Here is a 21,480-nt window from a genome sequence, read left to right on the forward strand (position 1 = left end):
GGATGGGGGCCGTTGGTACCGACAGGGCCCCTGGGTTTGGTTCTGCACCATGCAAACACCCATGCCATAAATGAGTAACAGCATTTTTTTCTGGGTCTCAGGTTTGTTTGCCTTTTCTTTTTCTTGGACAGTGAACCTGTACCTTGAGAAAATAAGTGAAATGTTTTTAATATCCATGCCACCAATGAGGCAAAGGCGGTGCATCTAATCTTAATCTATATTGTTTGGACTTTCATTCGGTAAATCAGCTGAAAGAAAGAATACATTTCTTCTTTAAAGCACCCGCCCCTGCTGTATGAGTAACTGTTACTTCCTGCCCTCCTGCTTTCTCAATAGTGCTTCCCTTTCCTGTTTTGGTTATAAGCCTTCATAGAGACTCCTGGCTTGTCTCCCTGCCAAATTTGCCTTCTGCTCAGTAATCAGGTGAAATAGCCTATTTGGGTTTAAGCACAGGTGCCGGACTTGAGCGTATACTCCTGCGGGATTACCTGACCAGGTCTTCCTCGATGGCAGGCTCGTAAGTACCTTGGGACTGTGCAGGATGGCAAGGCATTTGTTGACCAGGGTTAATGTGACTGGGTGGGAAGGAGACTGTGTATTGTCATAAATGCAGAAGGTCTGCATTTTGTTTATAGCCTCGTAGGATAATTCGTAATTGTATAAAATGGTAATTAAGCTTTTATGGCAATGCTACATTAATATGCATCCCCTGGCAGAGAGGGAGGGGCTGACTTGACGGAGCAAGCCTCCTTCATTCCTGGTCTGCCTCTGTTGGCTCCAGGGGAATTGTCACAGGTTTATTTGCATTTCTTCTGGGACTGAAGGGAAACCAAGGCAAAGGAACGCCAGCTTTAATGAAAGACCTTTTTGTTCATTTCCTGTATTCGCTTAAGAGTCTGCCTCTCCTGATTATTAGTTATGATTATGATCTTTCAAAGACTTGGTTTAAGGTATTGTTCTCCTGAAATATGGATATGGCTGGCCCATGAGTGAGAGCCCTCGGTCATGTATTTTCACTTGACAGTTCAGTTTTGGGTTTTGCATAATGCATATTTTACAAGATTAGTTACTTCTTGGTTTTATTTCTGTAATTGAAGGGTGAAGGGAAATAGTTTATATTAATAGCAACCTGTTCTAGTCAAGTTGCTTTTTTACTGTTTTTGACTAATTCGGTTCATAGTGTTTCCCCAGGCCATTTACTTGATTTATTTTTAGCAACTTCTAAACATTTACTTGATATTTATTTTTAGGAACTCCCAAAGTATATGTTCAAGGTGGTCCGCAAAATCTGAAAGTGCACCACACTTCACTGCAGAAAGAAATGTTGCGTGAATTAAAGGATTAACCAAGCAATGGAGTTTCTCCAACGGAGACCTTGTTGGAGCAGGTGGAAGCTGAAGGGAAAGTTTCCTGGAGCATGGCATGGCTCTGGGAGTCTGGCTGCCTGGCAGCAATGGCACTTCTCTGAATCACTACACTTCTGCTATGAAGTGCCTTTTGCAAAGCAGTTCTCTTAAAACATTTTTTTAAGATGTTGAGTTGAGATACTGATGACTGGAGTTCCCCTTAGAATCATTCAGATTCTTATGCTTCAGTTTGCAAAACCTACGAGAAAAATGATGGGTTAAAATTAACTCTACCACGTAGTTTCAAAATTTCAGCAACATAAACTAAACAGATGTGCTGGCTTACGAGGGCATCAATCTGTGGCCACTCTGCTGGCCCTAAATCTCCACTGATTGGCAGATGTGCTATTTAAGTGGCACAGTGGACACAAGAGGTCAGGGCTCTCTGCGGACTTTCGCTGGCGGTGCTGAGGACTGAGCTGCTTTGGACTGGCAGTCAGGCCCCAGTGGAACATCTCTTCCGTTGCATTATCAGTTTGCATACTTCATTTATTTTTTGTATTTCTACTCACTTCTCCCATGCTCAGGAGCACTGAGGGGTGACAGAAGGTTATGCAAGTTTCTCATGTCATGCCAGGTTTGCATGCATGTTCCCAAATTTAGCAATTCATCTCCCAAAGTCCTGGCTTAGTGTGAGATCTGGGTGCCTCATACACTGTCTCTTTTTTGGTTTCCAGCTGAAGTGTCTGCAATGGATGTCTGCAATGGGTACTGGGCATGGCCATTCCCACTGGGTATGCCAATGTAATAAGGGAGAAGAGTAACTCTTAAATACTCTTCCTTGTGCAGGTGAACTGGTGCTCATCTTACTCTTGTTAATGCTGTAGGTACCACTATTTCCATTTCCTGCTCTGTAAAATATCTATTTATCTTGCAGGTGTGTCATGACTTTACTTAACAGCGTCAGTCTTTTTGAGAGCTGCTTATGAAGGAGGCTTTGTATGTGTACTATTTTCTTGTAATTATTTAATCTTAAACTGTTTAGATTCTGGAGTTTAACAGTGGATAAAGGTGATGGCCAGGCACCTGCAGCAGGTGCTCAGTGCAAAAGACTCCTGCTGGTGATGCAGCCAAAGCCCAGCACCAAAGGCAGACCTTCCATGTATACATACAAGCTGAGCAGGAGACCAAAAAATAGCAGCTCCCCTGGGAACTGGGTTTCACTTCAGGCTGACTGTGGCAAGGGCAGCACTGTTGTGGAGGTTTCTCTGCACAGGCAGGCAACCAGGAGTGAGCACAAATTGAGGACTTCTGACCACTGGGGTCCATGGGTTGGTTTTTCAAGGGGTTCCAGGTAATGGGAGTTAGAAAAGGAAATGGAGATAGTTTTTGTGGCACCTCCATATTATATATGAAACTGTGACTGCTATTTTTCTAAATATCTGCTAGAAAACACTCAGGCATCTGCATGTCACTGAGGATTAAAAGGTCCTATCTGGATGTAGAGTCCCTATGGGTTTCCACTGTCCTTTAGTGTGATCAAGTGGCTAAATGCTGTTCCTTGATTATGAGGTTTTGCTGCGTTGCTGAGGAAGTAAGTTCTTAAGTTCTTCAGTTCTTCAGGACAGAGGTAGGGTGAACGATGGTGACACTGACTGTGAGTTTGGTTGCAGAGGGAAGTAGACTTTGAAAAAGGAGGTCCCAGAAGGAGTCACAAGCATGACTGATGTTGTGTTGGAGAAATGAGGCTCCCAACGAGAAAAGGGGTCATGAGCAAAGCTGGTGGTGAATCTCTGGTGGGAAGGCTGGAGAGCCACTGCACTACAGCAAGTTTTACCTGTAATGAGCTCAGATCTCAGATATGGTCTACATGAGCCCAGAAAACCTGACTGACCTGTGTTCAGAGGGTCTCCCAGGTTTTTTGTTCTGTAGATCCAGTTCTCTGAGAGGAACGCCCACCTGTTCCTATAAAGATTACTACTGAAACAATTTCCCTGCATCTCAGTCATTGTTATATTTGTTGTAGTGGAACCAATTAAATGTTTGGCAAATTAGTCCATTAAAGTTTGCAGTACACTTTAAATGCTGCAGGAATATGACTTGTAGCTTACTAATTTTGAGGTTAACACAGATATGTACCACACAGACCACACATCTCCATATACAGGATTTTGTGTTTATGTTAGCTGTTTAAGCTGACATTGAGAGAATTCTGTCGGCTTCTTAAATCAGCATCAGCATCTATTTCTTGCACGTCAGGTTTAACCACACAGCTGTGACTTTCTGCAGGCAGACTCAGTGAGACGTGTTAAATGGCTTGTGAGTTATCTCACATGTCTGTGTGCTGAGGATTTGTTCCCAGCTGGGACAAGCATTGGGCAAACTAGTGTTAACAATTTCTGTCACCAATAAGGATGGTTAGGTCAGTCCAAAATATTTTTTTATTATTAATAATTTATAGTGCATGGAGGGAAATGGATGGGAAATAGAAATTAAAAATAAGGTCAATGTTTGTGAAAGTAGCTGTTTGCATTTCGTAAGAATACCAGAAGACAGCTCATTTGAAGGTGAGACAATCATGAGCAGCTTGAAACAGGGTAGATCTGTAATATGTTCAAAGCATGATAGCTTGATTTCTATCAGGGGAGCTTTCACAGTTCATGCTAAAAGTGAATTTCTGCCCCAAGGAAACAGTTGTGTCTGTAAACATAAAGGATAGTGGAAGACTCGTGGTCCAGCTGGCATGCTGGAGCAGAGCCCACAGAATTAGGTGCTTAACCCTGAGGTTCATTAGTTGCTGTAATTTGTTACACCTTTTGTGAGCATGGTTCGGTGACCCTCCAAAAGCTCTATGACATTGCTGTGGCTCTAGAAGAAAGTATTTCAAACCTCTCCCAGTGCCCGCTGGGTGGGCTGGTGCTGGACAGGGGTCCGGGGTAGGGCTGGGATAACCCTGTGCCACAGCAGGCTCTGCCACCACTGTTCAGAGGTGGGCTCCGCAAAAGTTTTATTCATAAGAAGATACCTAGTAAGTAGAGAAAGCAGGTCAATGAAGGAGCAGTGCAGCATGGCCTCTCCTCTTTTTCTTAGCGTGGGACAGGAGAGAATAGCCTTGGAGACCCTTCAGAGCCTCTCTAGCAAAGATGTGCCTCCAAACATTACGATCTGCTCCCTTTTTTTCTGTTTATTCTCTATGCCAGGTCTTTTGTGGTTCCGCCCTGAGCTTTTTGCTTGTAAATTTGGATAACCCACTGGGTTAGGCAGAGTGAAGCAGGCAGAGTGAAAAGTCCTTTTCCCTGATCTGCAGCTCCCCACTCCCAACCTCCACAGTAATTTCTGTAATTTCATTTCCCCCCTATGTTTTCTCCTCCTATTTAATTGCTTGCAGTCAGCCAGGTAATGTCAAGAAGCCCCATTAAGTCTCAAGTGATAATTCACAAAAAATACAGATGTTTTCCCTAAGAGTCCCTGTGTTATCTTTTCCATACTCCTTTGTGGCTCTTTTTTGACTATGAGACCTTGGTAATCATAAATTTACTAAAAGCCAGGAAGAAAGGACTGCATTTTTGAAGTTCTGCACAGACAGAAGAAAGAGAGACATTTCTGGATGAAGCCACCTTCATTGCAGCACTGTCTCGAAGTGCAGCCTCATTGCTACCCCCAGCTGCTCTCCCCAAATGCAGTAGTCTCTGTACCTTAAGACTGACATGACTCATTTGGGGCTGGAAGTGCCGCTGACACCATAGCTAGCAAAGCAAGGAGGGTACAGCAAATCCGTGCGGCCAGCCCAAGGATGCCACGCAGCCCAGGCGCTGTGCTTGGCTGCCCACTCTCACTGGGGCTGGGCAAGAATGGTCAAAGTTGACCCTTTCAAGAAGGGTTAAATCCAAATTAGCTAATCTGATAATTTGTGAAGACAAATCTTAAACAAAGAGATGGAAGACAGTGGGTCAAAATGGGTGACACAAAATGAAGCAAAGAGTATTGCCTGCAAACATATATATATTTCTTTAATATATAGTTTTTTAATATTGAAACACTATTCTATAAATCTCAACGATGAATGCTGGATTTTAGGTACCAGCTGCGAACAAAAGATTTCCCGGTGCAGTCTGCTTCTATCAGATATGAAGTTAAGCGGGTTTGCTTTAACTTCAGGCGAACAAGTGGTCCTGGTGCAGAGGCTTGCCATCCCACAGGTGTAAAGCACTGAGGAGACAATGTTTTCAGAATAGATAGGGGTGGATATTAGGATTTGGGTGTAAAGGGAAGAACCCCTTCCCCTCCACATATAAATAAGATGTCTCAAATCTGCCCTAGAGCATACTGCAGCGCATTGGAGTAGATGTTATGCACAAATGTGAACAACGTTGTGATTAAGACCCCTCCATGATGCAGTTTTTATCTTTTTTGCAAGTAATTGCCTATGGTGGAAACCCAGGTGGATGAGTCTGATGACTTGCATGTTAATGTAACATAAAAACTCAGTAGGGGAATTAGTAATATTTGGAAAGTTAAGTGAAACTTGATGAATCTTCTCCAACACATACCCATTTTTCAGTAACTTTTGTGTATTCTTAGGAAGATAAGGCAAGTTCTAGAAACTACACTCATGACTTTGTGTATAAATACTGATATCTGCCAGACTCTTCTCATGGAGAAGGAATGTGACTGCACAATAAATAGTGTGACTAAACCCCATATTTATTGCCTGTTATGTGTAGTTGACATAAGTGTCAATGGTGTATGGTCCCAAAAATAAAAAATTTTGCTGGAGCTTCGTGAAACCAATGTTGCTTGATTTACGTTTAAAGTAATGGACTCCACAGAGGGTAACAGAGAGATTCTCACTGACCTTTATGAGAGGAACGTTTTCTGGACTGTTTTCAGGAAGCCCCTTAAAGTGGCAGGGGGAGAGTTGTGCTTTTTGTGGGTAGGACCAGTAAAGAGTCTTCAGGCATAAAGAGTTACACCTCCATTTAGGGTGAGACAGCAAGCTAGTAGTGGGTCCCTGGGGGCATTTTAGGTTTTGAAAGATTGATGAAGTGCTTTGCAGGAAAGGATTCCCCTTGTGCTGTACTTGTTTTATGTTCCTTTCTGTTATTTCACTAGAGGCCAGATAACAGGCTTAATCCTGTTTCCATTTAAATGAATGATGAAAAACTTCCATTGACTGCAGGGAGAGCAGGGATTGAGCTTGATGTGTTGCTTTATGTTACGGTAACAATTGGTTGTCATGCATTAAGTATTGCTCCTGGGGTCTGTATCTGTATTTCAATCGTGAGGTTGTAGGGGAGTTCTTTGCTGCAGTTTTCAGCAGCAGCAAGGTCTGAAGGCAAAGTTGCTGTATCCACTGGAATCTGGATATGGCATTACGAATAATGGCACGGTAAGGCCCTCATGTCTGTATGGTTAGGTGCATTCCCTTTGTTGTAAGTCAGGATAATTTAATTAATATTGACTAATTAAGGAGCACATGGCAATTGTGGGTTCCAAAATTAATCTGAAATGGAGACGACATTGGGTCCCAGACTTGCTCTGATGAAACCAGTGGCGTGCTCTTGCTTACTTTAGTACAGCAAGGCTTGTAGCGACCGGCAAGGCCTGAGGAGAAGGACCCGGTGTCACGCTGGCTGCGTGTGACTCTCCCAGGGACCATGTTTTCTGGGAGCCTGCTGGCTCACTGTGCAGGGGGTTGCTGTGGCTCTGGGCAGCTGATGCTCCCCCCACCTCTGGAGCTGGAGGTGGCACGAGACACCTGGTAGCACAGGCAGGTGGGCACCATCCAGCCACAGGACCACACCGGAGATTAGTTTTAGCCATTCCACATCCACATGGCAAAGCTAATCCAGTGTACTTGGCTTTTTGCTGGTGCATTTCTCTCCCATCCTCCCCATCTGAGGGAGCGTCCCTGGGCAGGGGAGGATACAGGCAGTGCCGCTGCTGCTGCCAGTCTGCAGCTCTTGTACCAGTTGGAGGATTAGGCAGGCTGGAGCGAGCTCAAGTCTCTCAGCTGCTAGTGTCAGATACGGAGAAGCTGCCACAAGACATTAGCTTACCTTAAAAAAAGGGATGGAGAGGTATTTGCTGGGTGAGTACATCAGCAAAGGCACAGATGTTCTCCGGGTATATTGCATAACAAAGCAACAGCAGCTGGTGGATGAGCTTGATTTTATCAATTCTGAAGAATATAAATAAAATAATGTTTAGTCTTTCCAAACTGAATATATTGCTCCAGTAAGAGACTCTAGCTGTTTCCATGCTATGTAATAAAAATACAATTTATTCTAGATTTTCTTACCTTGTTCTTTATGGAGATATCTGCCAGCATCTGCTCCCTCTGTAAACGTTGTGAAGAGTTTTCAGCTCTTACCCACAGCCTGGAGGAGGTCTCTGGGCTACTTGGAGGCTATGCGAAGTGGCTGATAAAACCAGACAGAGTCAGTATGCTTTAGTGTACAATGGGGGATGCATCTGCCTTGGAAATCTTTTTGAGACTCACAAATCAGAAAAGATTGAAAATTGCTGCTGTAATCTACCCAGATCCTCTTAATACTTACAGTAATGTGCTCCCTTTCATGAAAGTGATGACAGTGGTGGGGGCGGGTGGGTTTGGGTTTGCAGCAGTTGGTGTAATTTACAAGTGGTGTAATTTGGCATGGTGGCAGTGCAGCGAGATGGTTTAGCACCACCCAGGAGGTTCTTGTGTATTTGTGTGCAAGTGAGGCATTATTGAGGCAAAACCAAAACAAAGACGTACATGCAAGAGGGGGAAAAAAAAGGATTTGTGTGCAAAGCGGATTACCACTTGATATTGCATTGCCAAAAATTAATTAATATGGCTTGGGCTAAGGAAGGGAGGTATATATAAGTATATATAGGTCTAAAGTTAATAGGACAGTCATGAACTTAAGATTTTTGCAGGACATAAATCCGAACAGTTTTATTTAGGCCTAAGATTTGCTTGTTGAAAATCCTTGTTACATTTGAAGATCTCAAATCTCCAAAATTTGGAGGGTTCATTTTTTTCTTCGTATAAGGAGCTCGTATCTCCTCTGGTATAAGAAAAGTGGCTGGGAAGTCAGGAGAGCAGGAACTGAAGTCCTGATCTGTATTGACATGTCACCTCAACAGTGTTTGCCAGTGGCATTTCTTGTATATGAAGGGTGTGTTTTAGCACGAATCAAGTATATGTGTATTAGTCATGAATATGCAAGCAAGAGGTAAAGAACTGATGAATTTCAGTGAATCTACGGAAGAAAAATAGTTATTAATGCTATACAAAATAATGGCTATGTACTTTAGCACTGGAATGCAGACATTCATGGATTCCCTTTTCACACTTTCTTTGCTACTAGGAGAAGGAAAAAAGAGTTCCTCTGTGTTTTGCACCGTGTATTCCAGGACTTCTAAGTGCGTCAGCGGGTCTGGGTATTAGGCGTCAGCTGGATTAACGTAATTGATTTCTTCAGTTTACCTAACGTGGCTTTTGGTTCAAGGTCTGCTTGCTTCCAGTTTTAAATGTGTAACTCAGCTGTGGATATCATGTTTATTTTGCCAGTAAGCTGTAAAATATTGGTAAGTTTTCATGCAAATGTGAAAGGCTTCACTTGCCAATAGGTATATAAAATAAATGGAGCATTCATACTGTTGGACAGTTTTCATAGCATTTGTGTAATACAAGTTATTCCTCAGGGCCTAATATTTTTATATAAAATAGATTATCAGTTCAAAACAGCAGTGTACTAGAGGTTTTTTAAGTTGATGAACACATACATGCCTGCTTTAATTTAACAGGCAGATTGCATTCAAAGGATTAGCAGATCTCTTATAAAACATATGTTGTAAGTAATTCCGATAAATTCTGTTGGTTTCTTTTCCTTTAGATGTTTTTGGTAGCATGCAGAAAATTCACTGGTTTTTTTCCTGATTTTGTTGTTTTTGCTCTCCAGTGAACAGAGTATTTGCCAAGCCCGGGCTTCAGTTATGGTCTATGACGATACCAGTAAGAAATGGGTGCCAATCAAACCTGGACAGCAGGGATTCAGCAGAATCAACATATACCACAACACGGCCACTAATACCTTCAGGGTAGTTGGAGTTAAACTGCAAGATCAACAAGTGAGTAACTGTATAGAGTTTCCTGTAAATTAACCTTTGATCTCATTGGATACCGTCACTTCTATACTTAATGCAGTCTAGCAACATTTCCTGCTCCCTGCAAGGTGCCTATGAGTCTGTTTACTCCACTCATTCAGATTTTGTATAATTTTTTGTGCACAGAATGTATCATAATTTATTACTGCTTATTTGCAAACAGAACTTTTGGTAAATGTCAGAGAGAAAATTTAATGTTATTTTTCCCCCCTCCATTTTTGCTTGTGAAATGAGTCTTATTTCATTCTGCAGGTTTTGCTCTCAGCTCCCCCTAACTTACTTTTTGCTCATTTTTAGTACTATGTATAAAAAAGAAAAATAAATCAATTGTTCTGCACTGCTGTCTTGCAAAGTGTGATTGTTACATTGCTATGATAAGTAATTAGTTCCTCATAATGCATTTTAAAATCCTAGGTGCACGCTGTGATCTGATTTACAGCAGCCTAAGTCCATAGGACCTCCTTGGGTATTAAAGGAGTTATATGGGATTTAGATAATCAGAACTGGGATCAGACCGTCCTCGGTCACCAGATCCCAGCAGCCTGGCTCATGGGTGTGCTGGGTGGTGCATCCCATCTGTAACCAAATGTCATGTTTAGACCGTAAATTACAAAAATATACTGGGGGGGGGAGTATACTGTCATGCCATTTACATTTTAAAGCAGACATTTCAGAGTCGGGCACTCGCTCTGTGTGTTAGCGTGAGGCTGGTACGGTGGTGGCAGCCCAGCCTGCCCGAGCTGCCCACCTCCCACACTCACCTTAAGCCCTCAACCTGGCAGAAGAATCAGAAGAGAGGGGGTGATTGATTTGCTGTTGTTTCAGAGCGTGGTGTTGCCTCCTGGGAAGGTGTGACGAGCACCACCACCAGCATGAGACGGGCAGGGGCAGGGGCAGGGCAAGCCAAGCCAAGCCAAGCCAAGCCAAGCCAAGCTGGAGAGTGGGAGCCAGGGCACCACCACCTCTCAGCTGCCACAAGTGTTAAATTGACCGATCTGCTCATGGAAATGCAGATGATGTCCCTCAGCTGTCAGCCATAATGATGCTTGGGCCAACTGGAAAAGCTAGTCACATTGCTTATGAGAAGTGTTAATGACTTTTCTACACTGTCCACATACACAGTCATCATTTTGAAAAAGGAAAAGCAGAATAGAAATAGGTGGGGGTTTTAGCACATCAGTTTTCAGCTCCTTGCAGTGCACTTTTGAAACATCTGCCTTATCTTTTGCCACTGCTTTTATCCTGCTCAGTAGAGCAAAGGCAATATATTATTGTAGTTCCATTTGAAAAATAGAAAATATTTTTGAAAATAAGTGAAATACAGTGGCTTCTTAGTCAGTTGTGAAAGCCAGTACTGCTTTGTAACAAGCCATGCTAGCTGTTTATTTTACATAGCCAGCAGGTGAATGTAAATTATTTTTGTGTGACTAGAATCTAAGATGGGTCTGAATAACTGGTGTAAAACTGGCACAAGTCATAAAGTCTACATATATATGTAAGGGAGACTATGTACCAGAGGTCTGTCTTAATCAGAGTATACAATTTAAAGAGTAGGATATGTTAAAAAGTCAAATCTTGATCTGTACTTTAAACATGTTTTGCATTAGCTGTAACATTCTATTTGCTTGTAAATGTTCCTACTTATGAAGAGGCTGCATGCCATCTAAAAATCATCTCAATTCAGAAGGAAACAGATAGAATATATTTTTCTAGTTTAAAGACTAAAAATCCTCCCTCAAACAAATGAAAAAGTACAGGTTACTTTAGTCACTTAAAACTGTCAAAAAGAAAGTATTCACCTTAAATATGATTACAAAAATCCAATATTATGAATAAACAAAAATTCAAGACAGCATAGCATAGTAGTATTAAAAGGAATGTTCTGAAAGTCTCAAGATTCAGAATTTAATATATTTTATATGAGTCTCACATGGAATCATAAGCTTGCTAGGCTAGCTAAGTATTTGCATTTAACGAGAACAAAAATGAATTTCAGTTAAAATAATTCTCTGTACAAGCCATTCCATGCTTGCTCTCAGGTTGTGCTAGATCACATGAAAGTGAGGTTTTAGTAAAGGCTGTTGCTTTGCCAGGAAACCCATATTTTTCTGAAAAGGACCAATCTTCAGCTAATATGTGATTTGGCATATAATGCAGCTAATGAAACTACACCGATTTCCAAGAGTTGAGAAACTAGTTTAAAATATGTAGCACAATAATACCATGGAGGAACAATTTTAAGTTTTATTACATACTGTTTGGCAAGGCACAGACTAGAGTAATCTTCATGACTTCACCCTTGCCTGCATTTAATGTTTGCCTTTAAATTTTTGTTGTTTTATATTAAACCTCTAATAATCTCTCTCTTTAACTTTCATGCTCTTTCTTTCTTCACGTGTCGTCTTCTGTAGGCTCCTTTTGCTGTCTTTGTCTAGCTGTCTTTCTGTTTTCTACCGCTTTTTTGATGTATGTGTTAGAGTTTATGATACTGTCTTCTCTCTGCTTACCTTATCTGTGTTTATCTTCTTCTCTAGCAGACAGTGTCTAAAAAGAAACATGGTTTTTAGAGTGGCAGAATTTGAGCATCATTCTCACCACTGGGAGTTGGTCACCCAACCTCTTGTTGTCCTTACGTGTCTGGGTGACGTGCTCATCGCATGCTTGCATGCAGCAGCAGCGCTAAGTTACAGACCAGCAGTGCATGAATTCCCCTTTCTGCTCTGCACGGATGTGCACATTTGCATAGACTCATGCTGGCATGAGCAGTAATCTTCAGAAAACCAGAAGTAGACTTTTGAAGCTTTGAAGTAGCCACAGAGGCCAGAACTGGTTTGAAGCTAAGGCCAGATCAGTATTACAATTGCTTGACGTCATGAGCTTTGATGCTTCCTTGCAGCCTTCATTTTCTCGTAGCCCAACAGTTGGAAACAAATGGTTTACCACTGTGTTGCGACTTGCCAGCTGTCATTGTAACCTAGCCTGTTGTAAAGGTGAAGTGTGTTAGGTTTAGTCACCATGCAAGAAGTTCACAAAGCTAAAAACATACAAGTGGTCCATCTTTGTGGCTTAGCTGACAAGCGGTAGCTCTCCAGTTCAGAGTCCTGATCAACTGAGGGTTTAAAATTACGATTTTGCATCAACTGATATCAGCTCAGCATGATCTCATCAGCAAAAGGCATGTGCTGAACAAATAGGCAGGGAGGAGGATGCAAGTCAAAAGTAAATCATATCTCCTGAGGGTTTGGTGTCTTGATGTGGCTAAGAAGTGAATGTAAAAACAGGGCCTTGGGGAAGGTGGGACGTTTTACATTTGAGCGTAAGCCAAAACTGAAACGGGGACAGCTTTTTGAAAAATAAAGAACCTATTAATCACCTCTGTAACTTATTAGAAATTGGTCAGGTTTGTGCCTGCTTACAGAAATAAGGAATCTGGCCTCAGCTGTATCAGTTTTTAGCTGCTACAACATATCCTCCCTTTTTTAGCAATCATACCACTGCTCCCCATGAGAGGAGTCCGAGTGCTGGCAGCATGGCAGACTCCAGGCTGATAACGAACTTCTGAACAATTTCATACTCTGGAGAAACAAGAAAATGTCTTTTCTGGTTTGATAAAAAAGAGTATGGGCAGTAAGACTTGTGTGGGAGCTCCTCCTGTGATCTTGGTTGTGGTTACACTTCAGATATGGTCCTCCTCAATCCCTTCTAGCCCCATTCTTGTGAGTCCTGTCAACCACCACCATCATCACTGCTGACAATTTGTAGCTCAGCAACCTACAGACTGTCGGCAAAGGGAAGGGCTTCTTGGTTTTGAGCTCTTTTCATAGGTCCCAAAATTCCCTGCCTGCCCCAAAGAGCCTACACTTGAAACTGAGATGAAAGGGTGAGGAGAGTACCAGGTAGAAGTGAAGCAAATCAGTTTTTAACATTATAGCAATGGGAACATTGAAAGGTGTCAACATATTAATACTGTGCACAATTGGTCTGTGAAACTCCTTGCCATATGAGATCATTGAAATCCAGAATCTAACAGGATTCAAAACAACTCAGACATCTATATCAGTAACAAGACTACTTTGTTTCAAGATAAAAAATAGTAAAAGGGGTTGGAAAAGAAAAAAGGGGTTGGAAAAGAAAAAAGGCACATAAAATGTCATGTTTCAGCTTTTAAGATAAACTCTGGGTGAAGAGTTATAGGAAGAACTGTTTGCTATGGACAAATCCATTACTTCTTTCTGCAAGATTTCCAGTAAGTTTCTCCAATTCACCTATTACAGACTACAACTGAAGATGAAAAGATGAACTGTTGGTCTGCTCAGCATGGCAGATGCTATCTTACTGACATATGAAGCTTTAGAGTAAAGATCCCTTAGAAACACCTGTAAAACACCACGCTGTGCTCCAAACAGGGAGACCTTCTTTATTTTAATTGCTGCTCTGAAGCACTTACTTATCATTGTGTGCCTTGCATAGTCTCCATACCATCTGTACAAGATACGTTTGTGCACTCATGCCTAACAACAGCAGGAGAACCCCTCCTCTTTTTTCGGTTTTCTAGAAACAATAGCCAAAGGAGATAAAATGAAACTCTGGCTATTTTGTGTTTCATTTCCCAGTTTTAAACTCTCTGTTTTGAGTTTGAAGACCAGGTATTACATGTGTAGGCATCCTGATGATTACTGAAGGTCAACATTCAAATTCTGTCTTTATTCAACTGAAGGGATCAAACCCTCAGAACAGAGTGGATTTTCTGAGTTTCTTGGGTCAATGTTCTGGAAAAGCAAATTTTAAACAGTTTACCTGACTTCTATTAAAGGGTTTTTGGCATAGGCTTTTATAATTTCTGTCTTTTGTTATGAAACTGTGCTACACCATCTGGTGCTCTTTGGACTTTAATAATGCTGTCCTTTGAAACAGAAGATTCTTCTAGTAGGTAAGAAATACTCACTTTGCAAAGGCTGGTAGAAGCTCACAGTCTTTCTAAACATTTCCTCCAAGATACTGGCTGTGCCTTCCCTTGGTTAAGCTACTCCGAAGTGGTTGGAAGACTTAAACTCTTGGGTTAGTAATCCAGGCAGCCTACTTAATGCTCCAGAGAATCCTGGAGTATGAGCAACATCGGTACAGGTTCTCCCAGTGCTCAGTGGTAGAATGAGAGTGATGTCCCATTTTTTAAGAGAAAAGGGCTGTCTAAGCTGTCAGCTATAAGAGTGAGTTCATGGCTTTGCTGTGACCGGAGCAACATGGTTTCCACGTCATTCTGGTTGGTGTGGGTGGCTTCCTGCGCAGCATATTGGCAATGTGGTTCCCATTTTCAGGGGACCAACTCTTGGGAGCCTGTGTACCAAATGTAGGCTGCCCTGCATCTCCCTTTGGATCACAGGTCAGGAATCTCTCTATGAAATGTGACAAAAAAAGCAGTGTAGGTCTGATTGCTGCCCAGTGCATTTACATGGAAACTTAGTAATGATATTGGTTTGAGAGCAACAGTTGGAGCAGATATCTGATCTTCAATAACCATCAGGATAATTTATGCCTAAAGCTAGACCAAGTATTGAAAGACTATCTGCTATGTCACTGTTTAATGCTGGCTTAGGCAAGTAAATGCATTATAGGGCACATCTGTAATTATCTGGTGTATTGGCTTCTTTGCTGGTTTCCATATTTTTTAATATATTTATATAGTATAGTTATCAGACATCTGTTAACTATCTATATCAATGAAACAATGTCATCCTTCAAAAATGGGAATGTGTGAAAAACAATTTGCTCTTTATGTATTAGGTGCTCGTCTAATGTTTTTCTGCCATTTTAAATTGGCAATCTGCTGAAAACTCAAAACGCAGAGCTAGGAGTAATCAATCTTTGATATTAGTTTTAATACTCTATTTTTATAATTGAGAAGAATTGTCAGTCATCTAGCAAAAATATTGTCAATCTAATTAAATATGTTGGAGTTTTTTAGATGCAACAATAGTACTAACAAAAAACTTTCCAAAGTACTGGTCAATCAGACTGCGAAAAATATGTATTGGTAGGTTTTCTGGTGTGTGGGATCCACCTGTAACAATAAATACTGTGTACAGCATTTATTCGTTACTGGCTCTCTGTTCCCTTGTCTTCAGCTGTTGCTCCCATTTTACCAAGTCCAGGATGGTAAGACTTGCACTAAGAGTGAGCTCCCGGACAGCGTGCACCAAGGTCCCTCTTCCTACTCCTGTATACCAGTGTCCAGCTCACCTAATTTACAGACGAGTCATACAAATTAGTTTGGTGGAGGATTTCCACTGATTGGCTTTCAACAACTACCAGAAATTGTGGGATTGTCCTGGCTCTTGATAAAACTCCAGCCAAAATAACTCCATTTGTAGAGACAATCTCAAATATTCAAAACCATTTTTTTCGCTGCTCATAATTTTAAATTTCTCTGTCCCTGCTTCCCTTCTGCCCCCAGCCTGCGTGGGCTGATGGAGAGCGAGCCTCCATTTCCTACTCCTTCTCTGTTTTCAACTTCACTGTGCCTGTTTATGAGAATAATTATGATCCTTTCTGTTGGCGTTTTGTTTCTTAAATTTGTGTCACAACAGAGCGCCGTTGTCAGTCCACAGATGGGTATCTCAGGGGTGCTGTCTCTGCCATGGGTCTTTCTGGCTTATTACTGGTGCAGCAGACACTCCTGCCTCTCCACCTTCAGCTAGAGCAGCTTACACTTTTAGCACTGGTTTCTGGTCAGATTTCTGGTCAGGTTTACTGTGTAGCTGGGTGTCCCATGTGCCCTGCCCAAGGATAAACAAGGCATTGTATTTAGCAGATTAAATCAAAACATACAGAAACACCCTTCTGCTGCAATCATCCCTTACCTGGAAATTTTAGCACGTACAGCAAGGGAGGAGGTGGGAGAGGAAATGTTTAGTTGTCTGGTTTTGTCATTGCCTATCTGATTCTAGAGAAAAAACTCTCTCAACATAAGAAGCTGGTGGTGATCAGGAGAAAAGCAGAGCCAGTGCAACGAGTCAAACATTTATCTGCTGTAGGGCAGGGTTAGTGCCAAGAGCCCTTTTTCTGACAATTGGGCATGATCATCCCCCAAAAGATGGCAACAGCTGCTGGGCCTGACTCCTGACACCTGTCTGCAGTATCTGCACAGCTGTATCCTGCAGAGGTGCTGTAGAAAACATGAGCAGGTAATAGATTTTGCAAAACTAGCTTGCAAGTCCCCGAGGCTGAACTGAACTGTTGTAAATCTCATGCCCAGAGGTGCGTCTTCTGTCACTGAAACGCACACTGCCTTACCATAGAGCCATGTTGGAGCTGCTATATAAATTGCCTCTACCAATTTAATTATCCTGTACCAAAAGTTTGGTGTTTTTTTCCCCACTGAAAACAGAACTATTTCTAATCTTCACCCCTCTCTTTCAAATCACAGGTAGTGATTAATTACTCAATTGTGAAAGGACTGAAGTACAATCAAGCAACACCTACCTTTCATCAATGGCGCGATGCACGGCAGGTCTATGGCTTGAATTTTGCAAGCAAAGAAGAGGCTACCACGTTCTCCAATGCAATGCTGTTTGCTCTGAATATCATGAACTCACAAGATGGAGGTAAATTAGCAGCCACTATGCTTTTTAGTAATCTGTGACATTTTACAATGCTTGTTGTCAATCACCTAGTGCAGTTTTATTGGATACTATGCCATTATAAAACACGTTATAATAAAAAAAGTTGATGTCTGGTAGACAGCCTTTAGATTAGCATTTGCTGTTTTATGAATTGTACGTGTTTTCAGGTTTTATTCACCTTCCTTCTAATTTTTCATGGTGCCTTAACTCACTTTAGGAAATCAATGGTTCTTTGGGAATGTCTCAGCAGGCAGGTAGCCCCACTGATTTATGTGGATCTGTGTATGCGTTGTGTTACATGTAAGATGGCAGAATATAATTTTAAGTAAACAGAAGCTATAGTAAAATTAGCAACGTTCTATAAGGTAGAACTCAGAGCTGGTATCTCCAGTGTGTTAGATATCAGCTACAGCCATTGGCTCTTTTGGGCTCACTTTCAAAAAGAGGATTAGTATGAGGACAGGACAACTAGGTGATCAGGCCCAGTCAGCATGGGTTTGAGAAAGGCAGGTCCTGTTTGACGAACCTGATCTCCTTCTACGACAAGGTGACCCACTTAGTGGATGAGGGAAAGGCTTTGGAGGTTGTCTACCTGGACTTCAGTAAAGCCTTTGACACTGTTTCCCACAGCATTCTCCTGGAGAAACTGGCTGCTCATGGCTTGTATGGGCGTACGCTTTGCTAGGTAAAAAACTGGCTGGATGGCCAGGCCCAAAGAGTTGTGGTGAATGGAGTTAAATCCAATTGGCGGCCGGTCACAAGTGGTGTTCCCTGGGGCTCGGTATTTCGGACAGTTCTGTTTAATGTCTTTCTCAATGATCTGGATGAGGGGATCAAGTGCACCCTCAGTAAGTTAGCAGATGACACCAAGTTGGGTGGGAGTGTTGACCTGCTTGAGACAGATCCCTACAGAGGGATCTGGACAGGCTGGATCGATGGGTCAAGGCCAACTGTATGAGGTTCAACAAGGCCAAATTCTGGGTCCTGCACTTGGGTCACAACAACCCCATGCAACGCTACAGGCTTGGGGAAGAGTGGCTGGAAAGCTGCCTGGCCGAAAAGGACCGGGGGGTGTTGGTAGATAGCCGGCTGAACATGAGCCAGCAGTGTGCCCAGGTGGCCAAGAAGGCCAACAGCATCCTGGCTTGTATCAGAAATGGTGTGGCCAGCAGGAGCAGGGAGGTGATTGTCCCCCTGTACTCGGCGCTGGTGAGGCCACACCTGGAATACTGTGTCCAGTTTTGGGCCCCTCACTACAAGAAAGACATTGAGGTGCTGAAGCGTGTCCAAAGAAGGGCAACAAAGCTGGTGAAGGGTCTGGAGAACAAGTCTTATGAGGGTTGAGGGAACTGGGGTTGTTTAGCCTGGAGAAGAGGAGGCTGAGGGGAGACCTTATCGCTCTCTACAACTACCTGAAAGGAGGTTGTAGCAAGGTGGGTGTTGGTCTCTTCTCCTGAGTAACAAGTGATAGGGCAGGAGGAAATGGCCTCAAGTTGCACCAGGGGAGGTTTAGATTGGATACTAGGAAAAATTTCTTCACAGGAAGTGTTATCAAGCATTGGAACAGGCTGCCCAGGGAATTGGTTGAGTCCCCATCCCTGAAGGTATTTAAAAGACGTGTAGGTGTGGCACTTAGGGACATGGTTTAGCAGTGGACTTGGCAGTGTTAGGTTAATGGCTGGACTCGACAATCATAAAGGTCTTCTCCAACTGTTGTGGTTTAAACCCAGCCAGTAACTAAGCACCACACAGCCGCTCGTTCACCCTCCCCCCCGGTGGGATGGGGAGAGAATCCAAAGGGTAAAAGTAAGAAAACTTGTGGGTTGAGATCAGAACAGTTTAATAATTGAAATATAATAATAATGATAATAGACAAATTGATTTAAAAAATATGAAAAGGAAAACAACTGGAGGAGGAACAAAACCCAGGAAAAACAAGCGATGCAACCGCTCACCACCCACCTACTGATGCCCAGCCAGTCCCTGAGCAGCGATCGCTGCCCCCAGCCAACTCCCCCAGTTTCTATACTGAGCAAGACATCATATGCTATGGAATAGCCCTTTGGCCAGTTTGGGTCAGCTGTCCTGGCTGTGCCCTGTCCCAGCTTCTTGTGCACCTGGCAGAGCATGGGAAACTGAAAAGTCCTTGACTAGTGTAAGCACTGCTTAGCAACAACTAAAACATCAGTGTGTTGTCAACATTATTCTCATCCTAAATCCCGAACACAGCATTATGCCAGCTAGTAGGAAGAAAATTGACTCTATCCCAGCCGAAACCAGGACACCAACCTAAATGATTCTGTGGTTCTATGGTTCTATGATTGTGTGGTGTCTTGCTTATTTCGTAAGGTAAAATGCAAAGGCTTGTACTCTGGACGTTGACTGATGTTCCTAAGTACTGTATTGTCTGCAGTTGAAGTTTGTGGTGAAGTTTACTGTTCTGTGAAATTGTCCTTGTACTAGCTTGACAAGGGCCCCAAACAAAGTCCTGGTTTCTCAATGGAAACCAGTTTATGGTCTGCAGTATCTGGATGAAGTTCTGCCCTCAGTTACATGCCTATGACCTCTCTGCAGCTCCTGGGCTGGGAACAGAAAGCAGTCCTTGTGTGGTGTCTTTTTTACTGCAAAATATACACCACGCCCTGTTTTCCTTTTGAAAACACAGTGAGTCAAATTTTACATCACTTGCTGCCATCCAGGTTTCACTGCAGTGTTCACTGGCAATGGACAGCAGCTCTCTAGAGACAGGTTGTCTCCTGACAACCTTCAATACACAAATATGTCTTAATAAAAGGTGTATTTGTAATAGAAAAGTTTGTATTTTTTTCTTTTGCTATTTCCATTCATCCTATTAAGCTGACAAATGCAAAAGTAATCAAAAATCAAGAAATATCTTAAATCCTGAGCTATATTTAGAAGTATTGAGGACTGAATTCTGCCTTTTTCAGCTCGAATTTTTTCAGCTCTAGTTGTGCCACAGCAGGAGACTTCAGGAGGAAATCTGGCCAACACTCACCAGTCCTAAACTCATGCAAGTCTGAAGAGTACAGAGGTCTTTGGCTGCTCATATGTGCTCAACCCTTTCAGACTACCAGATGAGACTCCAAAATTTGGATATTTTGACTATGGTCTTGGTGTAGTGATTGGTTTAATGTCTAGGATGAGTTTGCCTTTCTTCTGAAAGCCAAGTTTGGGGTTTTTTTTCCCATCTGTCTCTTCCTGTCAAAGGGAGTGAGGTTTTTGCAGGATTTTGAGGTTGTTCCAGGGAGGTGCCCTGTGGGAACATGAGTCTCAAGATTGGCTAAAATAAAAGAAACTACCTTAGAGTGGATACTTTAATTATGTTACCTACTCCTAGCAAAGAACAGCACGTATTTTTAAGAAAGTATTTTTGAGTACTTGAAAAGCCTATTAGATTTCTGAAAAGTTTATGAATATACAGCAAATAATAATTTGCATTTTGGGGGTATTCTTTTATTAATTTACTTAGCACACCAAAGTGTGTTAGATGCTTTACAGACATAAGATCCAGCCCATGCTGAAGAGCTTGCGTTTAAAGTTTGTAGTTGTAACATAGACAGACACAAATTGGGTCACAGATGAAAAAATTTACTACTTTCTTTTCTAGGGAAAAAAAAAAAGTCTGGTAAATATTCAGTCTTCAACAACCCCTTTTCTTTCATACATAAAGTGTTAAAAGTTTCAAAGATTGCCAGTTGTTCCATTCTTTACAGCTAAGCTTGTTAAAAACTGAAATTTGGTTTAAAGGGAATTTCAGCATTGGTGGCTTTTAAAAAAAACTCCGGTTCCATGAAACAAATTCCCCAAATATTCATTTTTATCAAAATTAATTTTTTAATTACAAAATTTATTTCAATAAATACTTCTCTTTAAAATTGTATTAGCTACAACTTGATAATAGAATATATTGAGGACTTTTATATCATCATAGGTTTCCCAGTTATTGCAATGATCTCAGCATGTGAGTTGACAGCAAAAGTATGTAATGGATATAATGTACAAAATGTTTTTTCAGATCTGCTTTTCTAGGCTCATATAGCACATAAGCTTTTGTGGGCATGAATTAATGCAGATAGGAATTCACACAAACACACATATCCATATATCTTTTCGGGCACAGCCACTGCCTGCATAGTCCATCCATTCTTCTGCCTGCATGCTGCATTAAGGGTTGATTTTTCATCTGGAAGAATCATTAGGGAAAAAAGGTATTTATTATATCTACATATCCATGTATTAAGGTTGCCCATGTGCTTATGCAGATGGATGACAGCTTTAAGGAGTGCATTGGTACGCACAGAACTGCTCACACACTAATAAAATCCTCAACCAAAACC

General features: G+C 41.9%; 1 protein-coding gene across 1 annotated transcript in view; it reads left to right on the top strand.

Annotated features, from left to right (window-relative positions):
- The first annotated feature begins 382 nt into the window (after positions 1-382).
- The window catches only part of EVL (Enah/Vasp-like), an 89,610-nt gene continuing 68,512 nt past the window's right edge, over positions 383-21,480 (top strand). Inside the window, exons 1-3 of the mRNA XM_009480161.2 lie at positions 383-517; positions 9,299-9,467; positions 16,927-17,104. Of these exons, the coding sequence (XP_009478436.1) occupies positions 507-517; positions 9,299-9,467; positions 16,927-17,104 (358 nt within the window). The 5' untranslated portion in view covers positions 383-506. The remainder of the gene's footprint in view (positions 518-9,298; positions 9,468-16,926; positions 17,105-21,480) is intronic.

This window comes from Pelecanus crispus, chromosome 6, assembly GCF_030463565.1.
Source record: "Pelecanus crispus isolate bPelCri1 chromosome 6, bPelCri1.pri, whole genome shotgun sequence".
Taxonomy (NCBI): Eukaryota; Metazoa; Chordata; class Aves; order Pelecaniformes; family Pelecanidae; genus Pelecanus; species Pelecanus crispus.